The 26,077-nt window shown below is 38.8% G+C and overlaps 3 protein-coding genes across 4 annotated transcripts in view; 1 reads left to right on the top strand and 2 right to left on the bottom strand.

Moving 5' to 3' along the window:
- LOC127978676 (semaphorin-6D) overlaps positions 1-15,626 on the top strand; it is a 276,967-nt gene extending 261,341 nt beyond the window's left edge. The window contains exon 16 of the mRNA XM_052583525.1: positions 15,390-15,626. Within this exon, the coding sequence (XP_052439485.1) occupies positions 15,390-15,425 (36 nt within the window). The 3' untranslated portion in view covers positions 15,426-15,626. The remainder of the gene's footprint in view (positions 1-15,389) is intronic.
- Positions 15,627-18,275: 2,649 nt separating this feature from the next.
- On the bottom strand, positions 18,276-22,893 carry LOC127978688 (glutathione S-transferase A-like). Its single transcript, XM_052583559.1, has 6 exons — positions 22,596-22,893; positions 22,407-22,472; positions 20,276-20,381; positions 19,346-19,461; positions 18,881-18,969; positions 18,276-18,727 (listed from the first exon to the last, which is right to left on the bottom strand). The coding sequence occupies exons 1-6, from the start codon at positions 22,761-22,763 to the stop codon at positions 18,595-18,597; spliced, it is 678 nt and encodes a 225-aa protein (XP_052439519.1). The 5' UTR covers positions 22,764-22,893; the 3' UTR covers positions 18,276-18,594.
- A 2,680-nt stretch (positions 22,894-25,573) lies between these two features.
- Positions 25,574-26,077, bottom strand: part of LOC127978687 (glutathione S-transferase A) — a 209,307-nt gene continuing 208,803 nt past the window's right edge. For both annotated transcript variants that reach the window (XM_052583556.1, XM_052583555.1), the window contains exon 6: positions 25,574-26,008. In XM_052583556.1, the coding sequence (XP_052439516.1) occupies positions 25,876-26,008 (133 nt within the window). In that variant the 3' untranslated portion in view covers positions 25,574-25,875. The remainder of the gene's footprint in view (positions 26,009-26,077) is intronic.

Here is a 26,077-nt window from a genome sequence, read left to right as displayed (position 1 = left end):
TATAGGCCATAAAAACAACAACAACGAATATATATATATATATATATATATATATATATATATATATATATATATATATATATTTTTTTTTATCACCTTTGTCTGTTCATTATCATAATAAAAACAGTAACTTTAAACACAAACACACACTGCTCAGTGTTTATGTAGTAAAATCTGTACCGTTAAGCTTTATCACCTTACTGGCCTGATGTAAAACATTTTCTTTTATGTGGATATTGGAAGCGAGTGAAGTACGGAAACAATATTTATAGAAAATTTTGATTTTGTGTCGAATGAGAGACCCAACTTTAGTTTCAGTTTCATTCTAGCCTAAAATGATCATTTGTTTTGGCTTATGAATTTATATCTTTTAATTATATTTTCTAAATACTGTTTAATTTAAAGGATTTGTTGTGGAGTGAGGGGAACTTAAATAGCCTAATTATGTTTACATTGTTTTTTATTATTATTATTTATCATATATTTATTTGACCCTCTAACTTTAGCATTCACTATTCTAATTCTACTCTTTAAAAAAAAAAACTAGTTCGGGACTGGAAGCGCCTTTCGCAAATCATTTGAGATCAGGACTTCTGAGTGAGTTTGCAAAATATTTGATTCAGATCGGCACTCCGAATCGCGTTTCGCGAATTATTTGAGATCAGGACTTCGGAGTGAGTTTGCAAAACATTTGATAGATCGGGACTCCGAAGCGCATTTCGCGAATCATTTGAGATCACTTCAGAGTGAGTTTGCAAAAGATTTGATTCAGATCGGGACTCAGAAGCGCCTTGCCCGAATTATTTGGGATCAGGAATTTGGAGTGAGTCTGCAAAACATTTGATTCAGATCGGGACTCCGAAGCAAGTTTCGCGAATCACTGCCACCCAGCAATAACTTGTTGAAAAGACATCAAAAAGAGGTCATTGGCAGCAGTGGCGGTTCTACATTGAAATACACCCTGGGCGAGACCCCTTTCGAATATTTTAGAAGTGCCCCTGAAATTGCAATTCAATTGCATTTGAAATCAAAAGACCATAGGATAATGTTTTATAAAGCTAAAACAGCCTAGGGTCAAATTGACTCAAAACATAAAAGAAGGGTTACATAAACATGCTCTTACACACTAAATGTCTGTCATTACACGCTATATCCTCCTAGACCCGGAAAATAAAAACATTTATTTATTTCATTTTTTTCCCCCATGTCTTCACATTTTTAAGAGCATAGAAACAAATAGTAAAAAAAAATACATTGAAAAATAATATTTTATTCACATTATGCTATGGTCACTGGGACTCAGTTGTTTAAAAAAATAAAATGACTTTAAATTATATTTATAGGCAAAAACAAAATCTTTTTGGGTTTCAGGATATTTTTCAACCAAAATTTGTATATCAATCCAACTTTCATGGAGGTGCCATTAGGTTACTGCCTCAAATTATACGCATGACACACTTTTAGTTATGACTTGTAAAACTATACTTAGGAAACAATACTTAGCATACTGTGTAGCAAATAAAATGCCGTTGGTTATTTACAGGGCCTAATGTTAAACCAACTGATGGAAATGATAACTGAACTTTTAACAGTTTTATTGCAAAGCACAATATTATAAATTAGATCTCATGATTGAGTTGAAACCAAATTATTGTTGTATAAGCATAGCAAGCATCATAGCAAAAAGGTTAACAAAGAGTTATACCCACCACCAATTAACATTAGCCCTTCATTCATGAAATGGATACTGTAATCATACAGAGACAATAGTTGCATACCTTTATCTTTTGCTCGTTTCTCCTCTTCTTCTTTTCTTTTTTTTCGAAATTGGGCACCTGGCTTTGACCTTTTCTTCTCCATCTCTGTTTATTTGGCACTCGACAATCAACAGATTTCCCATCCCCCCAACTGTCACTCAGGACCAGAAGTCAAGGCTAAACCAATTCACCTTGATGACCACATAATCGTTTTGTATTACCTAGTTTCATTTGCAGGAACTATAGGCATGTATTATAACATTATGAATGAAATGTGCGTTATTTGGAAGAAAGTCGAGGTGTGTGACTGACTTTAGCCTATTATTAATTATATTACTAGTGTGGATCCCCCGTCCCCGTCCACCCCCGCCCTGCCCGTTCCATTTGAGAGAGACCCAGAGGTGAAATGTCGCACGCGCCTCTCGCCCCACTCCCTTACACTTCTCTCACAACACAAAGCTTCAGTGGATATTTTCAGCAAGCAGGGGCGCCGGCAGCTGCAGGGAGCGCCAATTTGCCAATTCCACACACAGTGAAATTATATAAATGACGAAAAACCGCTTCGCGACACAGAGGATTTTTTGTTTATCTGCTCGTGCTGCTGCCCCCAATGTGTCACGAAAAAATGAACCCCGGGCGGCTGCCCGGTTCGCCCGTGCCTAAAACCGCTACTGATTGGCAGACGTCGTTAAAATGTCCATCTTAATTCTAAAGCCTTAAATTTTATTTCAAGAATAAATTAATTATTAGGCTATGTAAAAATTTAATTATAGGCCTATTATTAGCCTATTAATAATTACTCTAAAAATAGGACAACTGACAAAAAAGTAACAACAAAACACATTTAATAATATGTCAGATATAGGCCATAACAACAACAACGAATATATATATATATATATATATATATATATATATATATATATATATATATATATATATATATATATATATATATATATATATATATATTTATCACCCTTGTCCGTTCATTATCATAATAAAAAACAGTAACTTTAAACACAAACACACACTGCTCAGTGTTTATGTATTAAAATCTGTACCGTTAAGAGTTATCACTTTACTGCCCTGATGTAAAACATTTTCTTTTATGTGGATATTGGAAGCGAGTGAAGTACGTAAATAATATTTACAGAAAAATTTGATTTTGTGTTGGAATGAGAGACCCAACTTTAGTTTCAGTTTCGTTCTAGCCTAAAATGATCATTCTTTTGGCTTGTGAATTTATATCTTTTAATTATATTTTCTAAATACTGTTAAATTTAAATGATTTGTTGTGGAGCGAGGGGCACTTAAATAGCCTAACTATGTTTACATTGTTTATTATTATTATTTATCATATATTTATTTGACCCTCTAACTTTAGCAGTCACTATTCTAAATCTACTCTTTAAAAAAAAAAAAAAATAGTTCGGGACTCAAAGCGCCTTTAGCAAATCATTTGGGATCAGGACTTCTGAGTGAGTTTGCAAAATATTTGATTCAGATCGGGACTCTGAAGCGCGTTTCGCAAATCATTTGAGATCAGGACTTCTGAGTGAGTTTGCAAAATATTTGATTCAGATCGGGACTCCGAAGCGCCTTTCGCGAATCATTTGAGATCACTTCGGAGTGAGTTTGCAAAAGATTTGATTCAGATCGGGACTCTAAAGCAAGTTTCGCGAATCACTCCCACCCAGCAATAACTTGTTGAAAAGACATCAAAAAGACGTCATTGGCAAACGTCGTTAAAATGTCCATCTTAATTCTAAAGCCTTACATTTTATTTCAAGAATAAATTAATTATTAGGCTACTTAAAAATATAATTATAGGCCTATTATTAGCCTATTAATAATTACTCTAAAAATAGGACAACTGACAAAAAAGTAACAACAAAACACATTTAATAATATGTCAGATATAGGCCATAACAACAAAAACGAATATATATATATATATATATATATATATATATATATATATATATATATATATATATATATATATATATATTTATCACCTTTGTCTTGTGAATTTATATCTTTTAATTATATTATCTAAATACTGTTAAATTTAAATGATTTGTTGTGGAGGGAGGGGCACTTAAATAGCCTAACTATGTTTACATTGTTTATTATTATTATTTATCATATATTTATTTGACCCTCTAACTTTAGCATTCACTATTCTAAATCTACTCTTAAAAAAAACCCAAAAAACTAGTTCGGGACTCCAAGCACCTTTCGCAAATCATTTGAGATCAGGACTTCTGAGTGAGTTTGCAAAATATTTGATTCAGATCGGGACTCCGAATCGCGTTTCGCGAATTATTTGAGATCAGGACTTCTGAGTGAGTTTGCAAAACATTTGATAGATCGGGACTCCGAAGCGCATTTCGCGAATCCTTTGAGATCACTTCGGAGTGAATTTGCAAAACATTTGATTCAGATCGGGACTCTGAAGCACCTTTCGCGAATTATTTGGGATCAGGAATTTGGAGTGAGTTTGCAAAACATTTGATTCAGATTGGGACTCCGAAGCAAGTTTAGCGTATCACTCTCACCCATCAATAACTTGTTGAAAAGACATCAAAAAGACGTCATTGGCAGACGTTGTTAAAATGTCCATCTTAATTCTAAAGCCTTACATTTTATTTCAAGAATAAATTAATTATTAGGCTACTTAAAAATTTAATTATAGGCCTATTATTAACCTATTAATAATTACTCTAAAAATAGGACAACTGACAAAAAAGTAACAACAAAACACATTTAATAATACGTCAGATATAGGCCATAACAACAACAACGAATATATATATATATCACCTTTGTCTGTTCATTATCATAATAAAAAACAGTAACTTTAAACACAAACACACACTGCTCAGTGTTTATGTAGTAAAATATGTACCGTTAAGCTTTATCACCTTACTGGCCTGATGTAAAACATTTTCTTTTATGTGGATATTGGAAGCGAGTGAAGTACGGAAACAATATTTATAGAAAAATTTGATTTTGTGTCGAATGAGAGACCCAACTTTAGTTTCAGTTTCATTCTAGCCTAAAATGATCATTTGTTTTGGCTTGTGAATTTATATCTTTTAATTATATTTTCTAAATACTGTTAAATTTAAAGGATTTGTTGTGGAGCGAGGGGAACTTAAATAGCCTAATTATGTTTACATTGTTTTTTATTATTATTATTTATCATATATTTATTTGACCCTCTAACTTTAGCATTCACTATTCTAATTCTACTCTTTAAAAAAAAACTAGTTCGGGACTGGAAGCGCCTTTCGCAAATCATTTGAGATCAGGACTTCTGAGTGAGTTTGCAAAATATTTGATTCAAATCGGAACTCCAAATCGCGTTTAGCGAATTATTTGAGATCAGGACTTCGGAGTGAGTTTGCAAAACATTTGATAGATCGGGACTCCGAAGCGCATTTCGCGAATCATTTGAGATCACTTCGGAGTGAGTTTGCAAAAGATTTGATTCAGATCAGGACTCAGAAGCGCCTTTCGCGAATTATTTGGGATCAGGAATTTGGAGTGAGTTTGCAAAACATTTGATTCAGATCGGGATTCCTAAGCAAGTTTTGCGAATCACTCCAACCCAGCAATAACTTGTTGAAAAGATATCAAAAAGACATCATTGGCAGACATCGTTAAAATGTCCATCTTAATTCTAAAGCCTTACATTTAATTTAAAGAATAATTTAATTATTAGGCTACGTAAAAAATTAATTATAGGCCTATTATTATTAGCCTATTAATAATTACTCTCAAAATAGGACAACTGACAAAAAAGTAACAACAAAACACATTTAATAATAGGTCAGATATAGGTCATAACAACAACAACGAATATATATATATATATATATATATATATATATATATATATATATATATATATTTAATATATATATTTTTATTTTTATCACCTTTGTCTGTTCATTATCATAATAAAAAACAGTAACTTTAAACACAAACACACACTGCTCAGTGTTTATGTAGTAAAATCTGTACCGTTAAGCATTTTCTAAACATTTTCTTTTATGTGGATATTGGAAGCGAGTGAAGTACGGAAACAATATTTATAGAAAAATTAGATTTTGTGTCGAATGAGAGACCCAACTTTAGTTTCAGTTTCATTCTAGCCTAAAATGATCATTCGTTTTGGCTTGTGAATTTATATCTTTTAATTATATTTTCTAAATACTGTTAAATTTAAAGGATTTGTTGTGGAGCAAGGGGAACTTAAATAGCCTAACTATGTTTACATTGTTTATTATTATTATTATTCATCATACATATATTTGACCCTCTAATCTTAGCATTCACTATTCTAAATCTACTCTTTAAAAACAAAAAACAAAAAACTATATGGGGACTCCAAAGCGCGTTTCGCAAATCATTTGAGATCAGGACTTCTGAGTGAGTTTGCAAAATATTTGATTCAAATCGGAACTCCAAATCGCGTTTCGCGAATTATTTGAGATCAGGACTTCGGAGTGAGTTTGCAAAACATTTGATAGATCGGGACTCCAAAGCGCATTTCGCGAATCATTTGAGATCACTTCGGAGTGAGTTTGCAAAAGATTTGATTCAGATCGGGACTCAGAAGCGAAAAGCGAATTATTTGGGATCAGGAATTTGGAGTGAGTTTGCAAAACATTTGATTCAGATCGGGATTCCAAAGCAAGTTTTGCGAATCACTCCCACCCAGCAATAACTTGTTGAAAAGACATCAAAAAGACGTCATTGGCAGACATCCTTAAAATATCCATCTTAATTCTAAAGACTTACATTTAATTTCAAGAATAAATTAATTATTAGGCTACGTAAAAATGTAATTATAGGCCTATTATTAGCCTATTAATAATTAATCTCAAAATAGGACAACTGACAAAAAAGTAACAACAAAACACATTTAATAATACGTCAGATATAGGCCATAACAACAACAAAGAAAAAAAAAAAAATATATATATATATATATTTAAACACACAGAAACAAGCGTGACGCTCAGGTGATTTCAGCGTCTCACTAAATAAGATAACAGAACTGTAAAGGTAGGCCAACACGTCAAAAAAAAAGTCGGTTAAAAACTATTGTTCAGCACAATGTACATAGCCTAGGCTACTACTACTAAAAAAAAAAAAAATATCCAACATTATTTTTTTAAGGTTTAATCACACATTTCTTCCATGTTTTATTTTTAATAGTAAATCCCCTTTGTTTACCAAAAAGTTAAGTTTTTTTTAAATTTTTAATTATTAAAAGATAAATTAAATTAATGTTTTGTGTTTAATGTTTAATGTGCATCTCAGAAACTGCTTTATTTAAAACCCCAACCGATTGGCACCTAAAAGCACTTAATTCATCTGTCAACTTTATTGTCATTGTTCACAGTACAAGTACAGAAAGAGAAACAATGGGTAATAATTAAATGTTTATTTTTGATGTATGCATTGCATTCTATGCATTTAAAAAATAGTTAGTTGTTAATTTTAAGAGACCCAGGAGTCTCATTTTCTCCTGCATAATTAATATTGCACTTTAAGCAAAAACACATTTTATCCGATTACTCGATTAATCGATGGAATTCTGGGTAGAATACTCGATTACTAAAATATTCGATAGCTACAGCCCTAGTACAAACACAGGGAAAACACTCAGAAATGCTAGATGGGGCTAAACAAGACTTCGTCCAGACTGAGAGTGATTGTGCTGCTTATATGTGTGTCTGTGTATTAGCTGCAGGTATGTGTGTGTCCCAATTTTCTCTGAAATGCTTGATAAGAGATAATAACAACCCCTAATGTATGTGTCATGGATTCGGTTTTCCTTCTCTCCTCCCCCCCTGCTGTTTTTCTTCGCTACACTCACACTCCTCTTCAGCTGTTTCTCATTATCTCTCCTCTGTCTCGCTAATAGATTCACACCTGTTCTCGCTTCTCCCTAATCACCCTGGCTATTTCTAAGTCCCCTTTTTGTGTGTTCTCTGCTTGATTATTTCGTTTGCTGTAGATGCTGATGCTTCGCAATCCTCTTGTGCCAGTCCTGTCTAGTCCTGTCGTGTCGGACCCTATCCTGCCTTTCGTGCTCCAGTCACAGGTCAGATATTACGGCGCTCTGGGTTAACCTATTGCTCTGCTCTCTGTCCAGACCTGCTGGTGCTGACAGGTACTCTGGACAGTTATCGTACCTGCCGCCGGAGTTTATCCAGCTAACACTAATCTTAACATATTGCCCGAGCGCCGGCCCGTTTATCTTCAAGAACTCTCTGTTTGCCCTTTCACGTAAAAGACTGTTTACCTTTTGGGTACCGGCTCATCGGCCGCCTTTTGTTGTTATTTCAAAGACTTATTTCTGTTACAACGCTACTCTATTAAAGACGCTTCCTTTTGCATAATCACTCTTGGGTCCTACTCTATCCACACCACAGAATAATCAAGCCAATAATGGACCCAGCGAGTGCAAGCCCGATTCAGACTGCCGTTGAGCTGCAAGGAGTCATGCTCGGAAGACATCACACGGAGCTAGCCACTGTTCGGCGGCGGTAGATTCTCTGGCCGCCCAGCACACGGATTTGTCTACGCAGGTTCACCAGCTTAAGGCGGGTTCTCCTGCTTCCAGGGGGTTGGAATCCCCAGAGCCCAGAGTCAACAACCCTCCTTGTTATGCCGGTGAGCCCGCACAGTGTCGGTCGTTTCTCACCCAATGTGAACTTGTCTTCTCTCTCCAACCAGTGACCTACGCTAGAGAGCGAGCTCGGGTCGCTTACGTCATCTCGCTCCTGACTGGACGTGCCCGTGAGTGGGGAACTGCCGCCTGGGAGGCTGAGGTCGAGTTCATCGCCAGCTTTGACTACTTCAAGGAGGAGATGATTCGGGTGTTTGACGGTTCGGCCCGCGGAGAAGAGGCGTCTCGCATCTTGTCTACCCTCCATCAGGGCAGACGCTCTGTCGTGGATTATTCCATTGAGTTTCGTACCCTTTCGACCACTTGTGGGTGGAATGACCTGGCGCTCGTGGCACGTTTCCTTGAGGGACTCAGTTCCAACATCAAGGACGAGGTCCTCGCCCATGATCTGCCGACTCGTCTCGACCTCCTCATTGATCTGGCCATACGTACAGAGAAGAGGTTGGATCTCCGCCGCCGCTCCAGGCCCATGGATATCCCCACTCGTTCCGCCGCTGCACCTGTCTCTTCCCCCCAACCTACTCAGCCTGAACCAGAGCCCAAGCGGTTAGGTGGACTGTGCATTTCCACCAAGGAGAGGGAACGTCTCATTATTCATCGTCTCTGCATGTATTGTGGCGCAGCCAACCACTTCGTGGCATCATGTCCAGGAAAGGGCAAGCGTTCGTCAGTCGGTGAGGGATTACTGGCGAGCGCTACTTCAATCTCTCCCTCAGAATCGCGCACTGTCATTCCCGTTACCCTGCAGTGGTCTGGTTTGTCAGTCTCTTATAATGCCTTAATAGACTCTGGGGCTGAGGGGAATTTCCTAGATGAGTCCTGGGCCCGCAAGCAAGGTGTCCCTTTGAGGGAGCGGGAGGAGGCCACTCCCCTTGTTGCCCTAGATGGAAGTCCCCTACCCAGGGTTCATTTTTCAGTCTGCTCCTTTATCTCTCACTGTCTCTGGTAATCATCACAATTTCCTTTTTAATTTTCCGCTCCCCCTTTGCTCCTTTAGTTTTAGGACATCCCTGGTTAGTTAAACACAATCCTCACATTAACTGGTCTAATAATAACATCCTCTCTTGGAACCTGTCTTGTCATGTCGAATGTTTATTGTCTGCTAATCCCCCTCTTTCCTCTGTTTCTGTGTTTCAGGAGGAGCCGGGTGATTTGACCGGAGTGCCAGAGGAATATCATGACTTGAGGGCGGTTTTCAGTAGTTCACGGGCAACTTCTCTCCCTCCTCACCGGCCGTACGATTGTAGCATAGAACTTTTACCCGGGACCACACCCACTCGCGGTAGATTGTTCTCTCTATCCGCGCCCGAACGAAAGGCATTAGAGGAATATCTGTCCGAGTCCCTTAACGCTGGTACCATAGTCCCTTCCTCCTCGCCAGCCGGGGCAGGGTTTTTCTTTTTTAAGAAAAAAGACGGCTCTTTACGTCCCTGTATCGATTATCGTGGGCTTAATGATGTGACCGTCAAGAATCGCTACCCCTTACCGCTCATGTCATCCGCTTTTGATTTGCTTCAGGGGGCTAGAGTTTTCACCAAGTTGGATCTTCGCAACGCGTACCATCTCATTCGTATAAGGGAGGGGGATGAATGGAAGACTGCGTTAAAATACACCGTTAGGGCACTTCGAATATCGGGTGCATCCGTTCGGGCTCGTGAACGCCCCAGCTGTTTTCCAGACGTTAATCAATGACGTTCTTAGAGACATGCTTAATATCTTTGTGTTTGTGTATCTTGACGATATATTGATTTTCTCTCCATCTCTCGAGGTACACGTACAGCAGGTGCGTCGAGTCCTTCAACGCCTACTTGAGAATCGCCTGTTTGTAAAGGCTGAGAAATGCACTTTTCACGCGCCCAGCGTCACCTTCCTCGGTTCCGTGATCTCCGCAGATGGCGTTAGTATGGACCCTGCTAAGGTTCGGGCGGTTTCCGATTGGCCAATCCCTGACTCTCGTGTTGCGCTCCAACGGTTTTTGGGGTTTTCTAATTTTTATTGACGTTTTATACGTAACTTCAGTCAAGTAGCGGCTCCTCTTACAGCTTTAACATCGGTCAAGTCATGTTTTAGGTGGTCAGAGTCCGCTCAGAAGGCATTTGATCACTTAAACTCTCTCTTTATCTCAGCTCCTATTCTCGTGACCCCTGATAGCTCTAAACAATTCACTGTTGAGGCTTAATGCACGTCAGGCTCACTGGGCTCTATTTTTCGCCCGTTTCGATTTCTCGATCTCATATCGCCTTGGGTCTAAGAACGTGAAGGCGGATGCTCTCTCTCGCCTCTTTGATTCCTCAGACTCACCCTCCAGCTCAGAGGGAATAATCTATCCCTCTCGTGTTGTTGGTGCGGTGGTCTGGGGAATAGAGAGGGTAGTTAAACGTGCCCTGTCTCACTCCATCGCTCCGCGTAATGTCCATAAGAACCTCCTTTTTGTTCCCGTTTTGGCACGCTTAGCAGTTCTTCAGTGGGCTCATTCCTCCAAATTAACTGCCCATCCCGGCGTTCGGGGCACACTCTCCACTATTCGCCAGCGCTTCTGGTGGCCTACTCTTGACCGTGACTCGCGACGTTTCATTGCGTCATGTACGGTCTGTGCACAGACCAAATCTAGCAGTTCTTCGCCGGCGGGTCTCTTAAGACCACTACCCACTCCGTCCCGGCCCTGGTCTCACATAGCCCTTGATTTTATTACTGGCTTACCCCCGTCAGCAGGTAATACTATAGTGGATCGATTTTCTAAAGCCGTGCACTTTATCCCCCTTCCTAAACTTCCTTCGGCCAAGGAGATGGCTCAGGTTTTGGTCAATCACGTCTTTAGGATACACGGTCTCCCCTCTGATGTCGTTTCAGACAGGGGCCCTCAGTTCACGTCCCAGTTCTGGAAAGAATTCTGTCGCCTCATCGGCGCGTCTGTCAGCCTCTCCTCTGGGTTTCATCCCCAGACTAATGGCCAGGCTGAACGCACCAATCAGATCGTTGGCCGCCTTTTACGCAGCTTAGCCTTTCGTAGCCCATCATCTTGGTCAGAGCAATTGCCCTGGGCAGAATATGCCCATAATTCTTTACCTACGTCCGCTACCGGGTTATTCCCGTTTAATTCTTGCCTTGGCTATCAGCCTCCTTTATTCTCCTCGCAGAATGCGGACTCCAATGTCCCTTCAGTGACGGCGTTCATCAATCGCTGTAAGCGCACCTGGAGAATAGTTAGATCCGCGCTCTGTCGCACCAAGTCCCGTACTCGAAAGTACGCCAATAAGCATCGTATCAGAGGGCCTAAGTATCGTTGTGGTCAGAAAGTGTGGCTATCCACCCAAAATTTACCTCTCCTGGCTCCCTCCCGCAAGCTGCCCCCCCCCCCCCGCTTTATCGGACCTTATCAGGTTTCTAAGATCGTTAGTCCTGTCGCGGTCAAACTATAACTCCCTCCCAATCTGCGTCGCATCCATCCCGTTTTTCATATTTCATGCATTAAACCGTTCGTACGCGCGGCTGCTCCCACCCCCCGTCTGTCCCCGTTCGTGTCAAGGATGCTCCCGTTTACACTGTGCGTAAACTCCTAGATATGCGTCGTCGTGGTCGGGGTCTCCAGTTTGTCGTTGACTGGGAGGGTTACGGCCCTGAGGAGAGAAGTTGGATCCCCTCCCGGGACGTTCTGGACCGCTCTCTCATCGATTATTTCCTCCACACTCGGCAGGTTCCTCCCTTGGGAGAGCCAGGGGGCGCTCCCTAGGGGAGGGGCACTGTCATGGATTCGGTTTTCCTTCTCTCCTCCCCCCCTGCTGTTTTTCTTCGCTACACTCACACTCCTCTTCAGCTGTTTCTCATTATCTCTCCTCTGTCTCGCTAATAGATTCACACCTGTTCTCGCTTCTCCCTAATCACCCTGGCTATTTCTAAGTCCCCTTTTTGTGTGTTCTCTGCTTGATTATTTCGTTTGCTGTAGATGCTGATGCTTCGTAATCCTCTTGTGCCAGTCCTGTCTAGTCCTGTCGTGTCGGACCCTATCCTGCCTTTCGTGTTCCAGTCACAGGTCAGATATTACGGCGCTCTGGGTTAACCTATTGCTCTGCTCTCTGTCCAGACCTGCTGGTGCTGACAGGTACTCTGGACAGTTATCGTACCTGCCTCCGGAGTTTATCCAGCTAACGCTAATCTCAACATGTTGCCCGAGCGCCGGCCCGTTTATCTTCAAGAACTCTCTGTTTGCCCTTTCACGTAAAAGACTGTTTACCTTTTGGGTACCGGCTCATCGGCCGCCTTTTGTTGTTATTTCAAAGACTTATTTCTGTTACAACGCTACTCTATTAAAGACGCTTCCTTTTGCATAATCGCTCTTGGGTCCTACTCTTTCCACACCACAGTATGCTTTAAATGTGTCCCATAACACCCCCATAGAAATGTCCGGCTTGTCATTAATTTCAAAAAAGGGTTTTATGTCCTGTTTTAAGTGATTAAAAAAAGTAAATGAGAATTTAGCCTCCAATTACTTTGTGGTTTCTCCATATTATATATTTTAAAAGAAAAGGTCACCGGATTGTGATCGGATATAATAATATTAAGATATTAAGCTGTACAAACCTGAGGCATAAATTTACCATACAGAATGAAATAATCTATTTGTGTATAGATTATGGTCTTTAGAATGAAAAGAGTATTCCCTAGGCGTTGGATAGAGAATTCTCCACATATCAAACATATTTGAATTAGTTATATATGCATTCAAAAATTTACTGGAGTTGGAACTAACTATTTTTGTGTATTAGGATTTATCTAAGTGTATTTTATCTAAGTCTAGTACACATTTAAAATCACCCCCGATTATGAGATTTGTATCTAAAATAATTTTGAAAAACTTGGGGTTATCATAGTTTGGTCCATAAACATTGACTAATGTCAGTGACACAGAAAATACTTCTCCAACAACAATTACATATCTCCATTCTTTATCTGAAATAGTCAAATTATGTTTAAATGGAACTTCTTAATGGAAAAGGATAGCTGTTCCTCTAGATTTAGCAGAGAAATTGGAATGATAAATTTGGCAAGTCCATTTGCATCTCAGTCTAACCTGGGCAGTACGTTTTAAATGAGTCTCTTGTAGAAACATATCTGAAAACAGTGATTTTAAATGAGACAATATTCCCCCCTTTTAACTGGTTCATTCAGACCTTTTACATTCCAGTTGGAGAAATTCAAAGATGCCCTTTTTGCATTTACCTTATTAAGCATTAACTGTGATTACAACAGAAAATCATAATCTGTTCCTACAATTTACCTACACACCAGTAGATGTAAGCATGGAACCTTTAGCACTGACCCACCCACCCAACAAAACGTTTGCTAACCGAACATGTTTAGCTGTTACAGGAACAAATGTACAGTACAACTTACCATGAAGTAGAAGGCAATAAAAACGTATAATAAAAAACAAATAGAAAAGAAAAGCCGACCTCCGCATTTTACTTTGAAGAGACTTCACAAAAGTCCAACAGTGAGTCTGCTAAATAACAGAAACTTAAACAAAACAACAGGCTTAACATATCAGAATTACTGTTCGGCATTTACTTATCTGTGCCAAACTGCAAATTTCCATGCATCGTTCGCGTCGGTGAAAAGCTTTTTCTCCCTCACTGTGTCACCCGCAGCTCTGCTAGATACAGAAGACCAAATGTAACACTGGGTTTATCCCGAATGATCTGTCTTAAGGGCCGTACACACCGGGACGAATATCGGCACGCATTTTTCGCCAGCATTTTTAAATGTGTATTTGTGTTCACACCCAAGCGATTTTCGCTGATGATGCAAATTCATTCCCTGACATTAGATGGCACTTAATGTAAAACAGAAATACCGCGGTACATGGTGGCGCTGCGCAACTTAACGCTTCTGACACTCGCTTGTCACTCAGGAGAAGAGGGCAAGTATTTACGTGCTTGTTAAAATCATACAAAGAAAACATGATATTTCAAGCACCAATAGCATGTTCCCCCATCAAGTGCACGATTTTTGTTGATTGCAAGTGACGTCACAGGTAGTGGAGTGCAGGTAGCGATTGCAAGTGACATTGTAATTTAGTTTATTTTTTCTTGTCTTAGCCACCTGGCTACTGTTATAAAATGTAGCGAAATTCAAACAAAAAGTAATCAAAAAATTCAACAAAATAAAAAATAAAGACCGCAAGTGATGTCACTAGCGGAAATGCAAGTGTCTGAGAGTGCAAGTCTGCAGCCAGACCCTCCTGGAGAGTTCTTTCATTTGTATGCACTCGCAATATCAACAAAACGTTGTGCTTTTGTAAAATAAAGAAAACAGTGCACTTTCTGCCATCTCGGTCTCCATTAATAGTCTTCTGAAACACGCCACAAAAATAAACGAATCAGCAAATACTTGATACACAGAGAATTATCTAAAGAAAGCTTTTAGTTTCTGTTTTTACATGAAGTCAGTGAACCTTGAACTTACCTCAGAAGAAGAATGCAGTGGCTAAATTCAGCGGAAGAGTTATTTTACTTATATTGGTGTTATAGTGACAAACTTACATGCTGAAACAAACGCTCCTCAAAAGATCAGATTTGAGACTCTAAAACATGATTGATGGAGAATCGAGTAAAGCTGAGCTGCTTCAGTCCAGTAAGAGTTCATCTGGAGATATCATCTGGGGATATTACTAACCTTATTCTGACCTTTACTTGATCACAATCTAGATTAAAAACACATCTCTTTCGCCAAGCATTCGAATAATGTATCTTTTAAATTGTGAGTGTAGTTGCATCTGATCAAAGGTGCATTTTTATTCATTAGCTTGGGTTAAACTAATTTTACTTTGTTGGATCAGCAGCTATGCTAATGATGTCTGTATTTTGTTTCTATGTTTCGCCACGGGATTTACATCCCGTGGTAACTAGGATTTACACAAGCTCCAGTCTGGATCCAGAACACCTGAGAAGAGATGATGCTGACCCTCAGAGGACCTCAGATGATGCTAACCCTGAATCAACAAACAGAACTAACAATTATTGCTAAATGTGTGACTGCATCATATAATAACTTAATTAATAATATTGATAGTTCATCGTCTAGCTGACTACGTCTTGTATTATTATTATTATTTTTATTTTTTCTAAAATCCTGTCAAATGTGCACAAACTACTAGCTACTACTAAATATTGTAGAAACAATTTTCTGTAAAGTTGCTTTGTAACGATTTGTTTTGTAAAAAGCGCTATACAAATAAACTTGAATTGAATTGACAATCAGGAAAGATTTGACACAAGAAGCACAAGCTGGACGTTTGCATGTTTTTAGGGTTTATGTATTGTGACGAGTCAGCTGCCTCCTCCCTGATTATCACCGGCACCCCGTCCTAAATCGCCGCCCTTCACCAGGCTCCCGACTGGAGTGGGTGTGTGAGAGGAGGGGCGCTGGACGAGTCAGGGCTGGCGGCGTGTGATGGGGCACACCTGAAGGAAGTGGAGCCTCATTACCGCCGCTGTTTAAAAGCCCAACGCGCCTCTCCTCAGGAGACCGGTCTCTTCCCCGTGCATGCACGCTGGTGTCCTCGTGGGTCCAGGAAGGGAGCGTTGAGGGACTCCCGCGCCACCAAGACGTGAGCTGCCGGACCCGCGATCCGGATGGGAACCGCACCCGTATACACGGCCGACGGGCCAGGATGCCGGGCCGTCCATCCCCTACCAGCGCCGCGGCCAACGAGCGAGACGCGGCCGCTAGGAGAAGCCGCCGCCCCTCGCGCCCCGGACCAAGGAGGGGAGCGCGTGCGGCCGCCGGACTCCGCCCCTTGCCTGGACCCTTCCTTGATGAACACTGCCCGACCTACACAAATCCCGCAGCACGACGAGGACACCAGATTCCCTGTTATTTTGGACACTTTCCCCCTTTGGCCACTTTTATTCCCTTTGTTTTATGATTTCTGTTAATAAAATCCTCTCCGAGGCCTGACGCCACGCCCACTGTGTCTGTCTTGTGCTCCTCCCGTGACACTGGTGGAGAATGCGGGCAAGGCGGAGCCTAGACAGCGCAGTTGGGAAACGTCTGGTGACGTCACTCCCTCTCGCTTGCAAACGTTCGTGAGAACCCAGACTGGGACGGAGGAAAACTGGGGACAGCCTCCCAGCCACAAAAGGGGTAAGTGACTTCTGTTATTGTCATTTTACCCTGTGGTTGGTTGAGGCTGTCACTAAAACCCGGTTTCTCTGTCCCTGTTCTGGCGCGCTGCGAGAGGGAGGACCGCCCGGAGAGGAATCCCCGCCCACTCCGACCGTAAGGAGCCTGGTTGAGGATGGTAGCACTCCCGTGTGGGCGGCGCCCTGATGACGGGGATGTCGCTTGGGAGGGGGAATGTGACGAGTCAGCTGCCTCCTCCCTGATTATCACCGGCACCCCGTCCTAAATCGCCGCCCTTCACCAGGCTCCCGACTGGAGTGGGTGTGTGAGAGGAGGGGCGCTGGACGAGTCAGGGCTGGCGGCGTGTGATGGGGCACACCTGAAGGAAGTGGAGCCTCATTACCGCCGCTGTTTAAAAGCCCAACGCGCCTCTCCTCAGGAGACCGGTCTCTTCCCTGTGCATGCACACTGGTGTCCTCGTGGGTCCAGGAAGGGTGCGTTGAGGGACTCCCGCGCCACAAGAGACGTGAGCTGCCGGACCCGCGATCCGGAAGAGAACCGCACCCGTTTACACGGCCGACGGGCCAGGATGCCGGGCCGTCCATCCCCTACCAGCGCCGCGGCCAACGAGAGAGATGCGGCCGCTAGGAGAAGCCGCCGCCCCTCGCGCCCCGGACCAAGGAGGGGAGCGCGTGCGGCCGCCGGACTCCGCCCCTTGCCTGGACCCTTCCTTGATGAACACTGCCCGACCTACACAAATCCCGCAGCACGACGAGGACACCAGATTCCCTGTTATTTTGGACACTTTCCCCTTTTGGCCACTTTTATTCCCTGTGTTTTATGATTTCTGTTAATAAAAGCCTCTCCGAGGCCTGACGCCACGCCCACTGTGTCTGTCTTGTGCTCCTCCCGTGACAGTATGTTGACTGTTTAGGGCACTTACACATTTTCTGCTGCAGGTTGTTGGTCTCAAGCATTCGCTGGTAGACGAGCGCTTGTTCAGCCGGGTCGTCTGGGAACAGACGGGTGCCTTGAGACTTAAACGCGCTCTAGAAACCAAAAACACACTCCTTAGTCATCAGTCTGAGATCTGTAGTGTCCGGATCTACTACTTTACTACAAAATAATCATTACTACTCTTCTTTGATAAAGATGTTTTCAGAGTCACTTTGATATTTCTCTTGGTGTTTAAAGTAAATAATGTCTGTGTGTGACTGAACTGAATTAAACCTTCCCACATCAAGCAATTTATAAACTGTAAAGATAACTTCAGAACAGAGTCAGTGGAAAATAAAAATAGTATCTAGTAAAACATTGGAACCTAGTACTAGACCATGATTATTTGTAACTTTGATAGACAATATTGTTTTGTTTTTGTTTATTTTCACTGTAATCCATTGGGTTGTTATTCATAAAAATATAAAAAAAAATTAACAAAGTGCCAATTTACTTTATTTTACTTTGTGTAATTTTGTAAATCTATGTGTGGTTGTGGAATTTTTTTTATATAAAAATAATTTTGAGATATAAAAAGGCCTTTAAAGTTTATTTACTAAATAAACAAGTCTACTATTATGCAAATGTTTGTGTGCCAATCTCTGTTAATTATTAATTCACTCAATGACTTGACTTAAAATATTAAGATAAAATTTTAATGATTTTGAAATCAAATACAATAAGCATATGATTTTTTTTCATTTATTATTATAACAATTAATTGACATTTTTCATGTTATACAAAAAAATATAGTGCTAAAATGTAAAACTGCTGGTAAATATGTTTGTTTATTTGGACTGAACAGGATAAAACTTTATTAGCCCCAAAAAGCAATACAAAAAAATGAACATTAATCATTACAGATGAATCAAGCTGCAAGCAGGGTTAAAGATATATGATTGATAACTGTAAATGAGACTGAACACAGGGTTGTGATTTAATACAGTAAGCTAAGCGTAAATCTAACTGATTGTTATATGTTTCTGGTGTGGTCATGATGTTCTTCACAGGTTCTTGAGCATGTCTGGACCCTCAGGTTTCTCCAGCCAGTGAGGAGGCCAGCTGGCTTTAATACTGGGACGGTCCTTCACCATCTCGTAGTACTCCATCAGTCTGGGACAACGCTCTCGAGGACAGCTGAAACCAGATCAAATATTAAACATGTCTTATCTGAACCTTCACCTTTCACCTGACAGCATCAAACATTAATCCTCATAGTGCATTCAAAGCCTGATACTGCTTTCAACTTTTCATGTGAAAAACACTTTATATCTGGAGAGATTGACTCACTGAAGTCGTGGGAAATACGCGATGACGGGGAAACACACCACATCGGCCATGGTGAAGTTCTTACCAGCGAGGTACGAGCCTTTACCCATCTGATGAACAAATCACTCATCGTTAGAGAATCTCATTATTATGCTCTCAAATACAGTAACAGCATCTCCTCTACTAATAAAGAACTGCCGCAATCAACTCATGCATGCATTATCCATTCTGCTGTTGAAATGTGATGCATTTCAGAAAGCAATAAAATAAAATAAAAACTTTTAAACAAAAGGTCAAGTTCACCCTCCATTACTCTAAGCATTTTACTGATAAGATATTAGGTTGCAATTATTTGCAAGAGCCGCCTAAAACACTGCATTACATTTAGATGAAGAGAATAACTGCTGAATCATTCACAGTGAGATCAGCAATCTGACATCATAAATGCATGATTTATATTAGCAATAAATATCAATAAACCCCAACCTTCTCCAAGTATCCATCCCACAGTTTGAGCTCGGCGACTAAACTCTCTTTATTCCTCTTCAGAGCCGATTCATGTCTCTCTCCTTCAGGAACATGATCATAGAAAGCCACGTCATCTGAACAAAAAACAGTGCATGTGCATTTATAATATTTCATCGATCAGGCTTTTATGGCTCATATAGTCTGATACAGTGAGAATATGGAGGAAAAACAGCTCAGTTTTAGTCAGAGACTCAAAAATACACAATTTGCTGCAGATGCTATTTCTATGATGAAATTCCGATAATTGTGACAAAAAAAAAATCAATGACATCTTTTTAACAGCAAATCAGATACGGTCATAAAATAAAAAAAGTTATTAAACTTACAAAAAAAAGAACTTTAAAATGTTTCAGAATTTTTTATCGTACAGATAAGAACGATACATTTTTTGAAACTGTAAAAGTTCTTTCATTTGTATGCACTCGCAATATCAACAAAACATTGTGCTTTTGTAAAATAAAGAAAACAAACAGTGCACTTTCTGCCATCTCGGTCTCCATTAATATTCTTCTGAAACGTGCCACAAACATAAACAAATCAGCAAATACTTGATACACAGACATGAGAATTATCTAAAGAAAGCTTGAAGTGTCTGCTTTTACATGAAGTCAGTTAACCTTCAACTTACCTCAGAAGAACGCAGCGGCTTGATTCAGCGGATAAGTTATTTTTACCTAAATTATTGACAAACTTACATGCTTAACTTTTTCCAAACTATAATGCCAGACTAAAATATATATAATTGAGTTCAACGTTTTGAAATACGACTGCATTCATTGCATATAAATGCATTTCAGCTCACATTCCCTGGTGATTTATTAAAGAAGCTCCAGCTGAATGTTTGCATGTTATTAGGGTTTATGTATGTTGACTGTTGAGGGCACTTACACATTTTCTGCTGCAGGTTGTTGGTCTCAAATACTCGCTGGTAGACGAGCGCTTGTTCAGCCGGGTCGTCTGGGATCAGACGGGTGCCTTGAGACTTAAACGCGCTCTAGAAACCAAAAACACACTCCTTAGTCATCAGTCTGAGATCTGTAGTGTCCGGATCTACTACTTTACTACAAAATAATCATTACTACTCTTCTTTGATAAAGATGTTTTCAGAGTCACTTTGATATTTCTCTTGGTGTTTAAAGTAAATAATGTCTGTGTGTTACTGAACTGAACTAAACCTTCCCACATCAAGCAAATTATAAACTCTAAAGATAACTTCAGAACGGAGTCAGTGGAAAATAAAAATAGTATCTAGTAAAACATTGGAACCTAGTACTAGACCGTGATTATTTGTAACTTTGATAGACAATACTTTTTTTGTTTTTGTTTATTTTCACTGTAATCATTGGGATGTTATTTATTTAAAAAAATCTATGACATGAAATATATATATATATATATATATATATATATATATATATATATATATATATATATATATATATATAAAAAGATAATTTTTCCCTCACAGTTCAGAGTTTATATTTCACGATTCAAGAAAAATATTAGAACTGTGAGATTTTTACTTTTACTTTATTGTACTTTGTGTAATTTTGTAATTCTGTGTGAGGTTGGGGAAAAAAAAAATATAAAAATAATTTTGAGATATAAAAAGGCCTTTAAAAATATATATATTTTATAGCTGCGAGATGCCGCTGACTCAAACGCAGTAAAACAGAATATTAATAGCTGATTTTTCATCATATTTCTGTAACATAGACCCTAAACTGACATAGTAATGGAAAAATATGAGATGATAGTTAAAATTATATTTCAATGATTTCATGTACTTTCGCAAAACTGGTTCCACAAGAAATTTACATTCAGTCATAAATCTTTAGTATTTTTTTCCCTTTGTTCTAAGAAAAATACTGAATTGCGAAATATAAACTGAAATTATGAGAAGTCACAATTTTTATAAATTTTTTTATGCCATGTCGGAAACAAAAAATCAGAATTGCGAGGCGTAAACTCAGAATAGCTTTAAAATTTTGTATGTTTTAATACTAAATTAATTTGTTTTGCCGCACTTAGTTTGGCGTAAATCGTAAAATGTGGCGTTACAGTTAAAGCCATAGCCAATGAAAAACAGAGTTGCGACAAGCTTTGATCTCACCACGCAGTCATGTGATGCTTGCCGAACAAACCAACGTTGACTAAACTTGATAGAGGACAGCTTCATTATACACGAATTTGTAGCAATTTTTGGTGAACATTACTGAATATATACTGCATATACATTGATTACATTTAGAGTATCATTTTATTCTGGAGAGGCAACATTAATATTGTTTTCTTGTATTTAACCCTCATCCATCATACTTAACTATGTTTCAGTTAAATACATGTTCTACATTTCAATTCAACGATATTTATTTAATATTTAGAGGAGATTTTTTGCTACTGAATACCACACAAATATGGTCCATTAATAACTTATTTTTTAATCTTAATATTTCTATGATTTATATTACAATTAGTGTAATATTTAAACTTAAAATAGAGAAAAGGGTTTTAAATTTCAATGCAAAGGTGCAAATAAGACGTAATAAGACATCTCATCAGTAATACAGTGTTATAGGGTGGTCAGCAGTATAGGTGTAGAGAGATATGACTATTTAAACACTATGTTATTGCATACGAATTTATAATGAACTACAGAGCTCACTTCGCTTCTTTCAGAAAGATGAGCTTTGTAAAAATCGAGGCTTTTCTGAAGGTGTGGCATACAGGAGAAACAATAATGCACATTATGTTGAAAATAATGTGGTATTTTTTACCACATAAACACATTGCATTACACTAAAATACAAAAAATAATGTTCTTTTTAGCACCATCATATAACCCTTTTAAAATGATACTATTCTAAGTACACACAATGCATGCAAGCAAATTCTGAATTTAATCCAAGCTTATAATGGCGCTTACAAAAAAGGTCAACTGCATTCAATAAAAGATTTTACATTTGAATTGAAACTGAATCGAGATCAATTCTAAAGACACGCCCCTTCAGTGTTTTACCTCCAGATACAGACACGCTGCAAACGACTCGTTCACGACGATGTCTCCATGTTTGAAGGTTGGAACCTGCAAATAAAAAGTGCAATATTAAAACACAAGTTTGGCAGCTTTGCTGTCGCTGCATAAACAGTAACCACCCAATGCACTCATAAGAAATCAGGCACAGGTCTGTAATGCATGTGAACGCACCTGAGCTCTGGGATTGAGAGCTTTCACTTCTTCAGACTTGTGCTCTTTCTTGTCAAACGACAGAAGTTTGTGATTGTATCCCTGCAGCATCTTCTCCTCCAGCGCGATCATGACTCTCCAGCACGGCGGAGAACCAGAGCCCCAGTACAGCATCATACTCTGCGCCATGACTGCTAATAACGGGTCTAATTGAGAAATAAGACTGTTAACGTGCGCTGCTGTGCAGAACAATAGATCACAAATTGTGCTGCGTCACGCTGACTCTGACACACGTTCACCGAGGGGCGGGGCCTCGCCATCTGCCGGCCGGAAGTGGAACTGCGGCTCGTGTTTTGATCTGGAACAGGGAAATACACGAAGCAAAGTGAAGAAGCAGAGTCTGGTATTACCAGGCTATGAAATACAGTGGTGCTCTTGTGTTAGTGATCTCAATGAAAAAATATCCTTCAGAGGAATAATGAATTAATGAAAATTAATTAAAATTAACAAATACACAAAAAAGTGAATAAAACAAATAATAATAAAAAAAATGATGTGATACAACAAATGAAATACAATAAAGTTAGTGAAAAAGAGAAATATATATTGGGAAAACATGCTAGGTAAAAAAAATTTCTGGATGCGCTGTAAGTCACTTTGGATAAAAGCGTCTGCTAAATGCATAAATGTAAAATGTAAATATATATTTATTATAACTGATAAATTAGAAAAACAAAGATCATATCCTCTGTGTGTGGTTTAATATGTAAAAGAAAAAGCACAATCACTCAGTCACTGATGTGCGGTGTGTTGGAAAACCATAAAGGGGTTTATTTTGCAAAATTATACTGACCGTGTTACTTCATCGGTTATTTTTACTCATCAAATAAATATGTTTGAATTATTTCAGCTGAGCTGCTTAAAATGTTATCGATTCTGCTAAAAACACATTTAAAACTTTAAGATTTCCACTATTAGCACATAAAAAACAATTGTCAGTAGCCTAGCATAAACAATATTACAGTCCGTAATATTACCCATTTTTCTGAAAGTTTTTGGTTCCTATAATTTTATTTATTTATGGTTTGTTTTTGGTTAGCAAGGGAAGTTTGTCTTAACGTTCACAGTGGCCTGTAGCACTGTCAGGTCAGAAAACCAGTTTCAGTTTTTAGCTTGATCTAATTCTGACTTTTCAGGACAAAGAAGATGGGTTTATTTTGAGCAGGTTTCGTTGCTATGGTAACTTAAGCTACAGCTATTTTGTTTTGGTTTAGAGATCACAAACCCAAACTGGACCAATCAGCTGTGAGCAAAGTGACATCTGATTAATTGAAGCCACACCCCCGTATCCCTCGCACCATAATAAAGCAGTTTACAATCAAAGAATTTTTGAGACAAAATTGCCCGACTTTTGCAGCTACTTATACTTATATTAATTTTAATGGTTTATAATTCATATAGTATATTCATATTATTATTATATAAAGTGGCAATTAAGTTTAAGCTTCATATACAAATTATATAGATAGATTAGATAGATGCACATTCTCCAGAGTTAATCACAAGCTCTGGATCAAACTCTGAGTTGACAGAAAATATTTATATCAAGATTTGTGAGCCCGGTGATCCTGATCTAAACCAGGTTAGCTTTATCGGGTTTTGTCAACTTAAAACTTACTCTGTAACTCTTGAGTTTGTTCATCTCGCTTCGTACTACAGGCCACTTTAGTTTTTGGTTTGAAGAACATTCCCAGAATGTTAGATTTTACTTTGTAGAATGTTATTCTAACGTTCCTAGAACATTAGTTTTTGGTTCCCAGAACGATTCGTTTTTTTTTTTTTTTTTTAGATCGTTATTCTAATGTTCGTAGTGTGAAAATTGCAGTAATTTGCAAGAGAAAACTTCTCACTTTGAGTGCACGAATGCATGTGTCATTTATTTTTAAGGCAAAAACAACCAACAGAAACTTACCAGCGTTCCACGTCATCACGCATTCCGAACATTTAAAGGGACCACGATCCCTGACCAGTTACGCAGAAACACATTATACAGAACCAAACTTAATAACAAAGTTGAATTATGTCTGTCACAATCACTACACTAGAACATTACTTTTTGGTTCACAGAACAGTTCGTTTTTTGGTTTTTAGAAAGTAATTCTAATATTATTCCAATGTTCCTAGAACATTAGTTTTTGGTTCCCAGAAAAGTTAGTTTTTGATTTTTAGAACTTTTTTTAATGTTATTCTAACATTCCTAGAACAGTTAGTTTATTGTTTTTAGAATGTTATTCTAATGTCATCTCAATGTTCCTATAAAATTTGTTTTTGGTTCCCAGAACAGTTCATTTTTGATTTTTAAAACATTATTCTGTTATTCCAACGTTCCTAGAACATTCGTTTTCGGTTCCCAGTAAAGTTAGTTTTTGGTTTTTAGAACATTATTCTAATGTTATCCCAACGTTTGGGTCCCAGAAAAATAACCGAATGGCAACTAAAAACTATTATTGTTTATGATGTATATGTCAATTTCTGTCTGTGTTGGTTACCCTCTATTAAGGCAGTGCCAAAGCATGACCTTCCATTGAAAATGCTCTGAACACAACTAAAGTAACTTAAACCTAAATTATAATATTACTGTAGATAAATATTTATTATAATAAAAAAAATGCTTTAAGCATTTTTATAATGATTCTACAGACCCCATTTAATTATGTTACATGCCACTAGGGGTACATGACATCAACATGAAACGGCTTGGGATTCATTTTAAAAATGACTTTTTTTAAATGATTCAGTTGACTCTTTCTTTTGAGAGACACTAACTTTAAACGTGAAGCACTTTCAGATGATGTGCACTTTGCAGGATGTTTTCATTCATTCAGTTACAGCAGTGTTATACACTGCATGAAATGTCATTTTCAAAGATCCATTTGAACTTGTATATTACTAACAATTTAAAGCTGAACAACATTTATTTCTTTTTTGTTGTAATGATAGTGAATACAGTATGTTCTTTATTTTGCATGAACAGGATAAAACTTAGTTAGTCCCAAACAATAACAATAAAAGCTGTTGAAATTAATCATTATAGCCACAATAGCAATGAGCTTTATCTTTAAAAATGAGTTCACAAATAAAGCGGCCCTGTGGATTAAAGATAAATGATTGAGGTTAATTATCAAACTAAAGCTGCTGCACTGTAAACAACACTGAACACAGTCAAGGGTTGTCATTTAATACAGGACATTAATCTGAATTAACTGATGGTTTTATGTTGCTGATGTGGTCATGATGTTCTTCACAGGTTCTTGAGCGTGTCTTGACCCTCAGGTTTCTCCAGCCACTCAAGAGGCCAGCTGGCTTTAATACTGGGACGGTTCTTCAGCATTTCGTAATACTCCATCAGTCTGGGACAACGCTCTCGAGGACAGCTGAAACCAGATCAAACATTAAACATGTCTTATCTGAACCTTCACCTTTCACCTGACAGCATCAAACAT

This window comes from Carassius gibelio, chromosome B19 (assembly GCF_023724105.1).
Source record: "Carassius gibelio isolate Cgi1373 ecotype wild population from Czech Republic chromosome B19, carGib1.2-hapl.c, whole genome shotgun sequence".
NCBI lineage: Eukaryota > Metazoa > Chordata > Actinopteri > Cypriniformes > Cyprinidae > Carassius > Carassius gibelio.
This window is presented reverse-complemented; position numbering and strand designations above follow the sequence as displayed.

Coding starts and splice junctions, on each gene's coding strand:
- LOC127978688 (XM_052583559.1), bottom strand. CDS start 22,763: ATGGCGCAGAGTATGATGCTGTACTGGGGCTCTGGTTCTCCGCCGTGC. Junction 20,382..22,406: donor CAGCGTGTCTGTATCTGGAG/GTAAAACACTGA, acceptor TTTGGTTTCTAG/AGCGCGTTTAAGTCTCAAGG. Junction 18,728..18,880: donor GCGTATTTCCCACGACTTCA/GTGAGTCAATCT, acceptor ATCTGGTTTCAG/CTGTCCTCGAGAGCGTTGTC.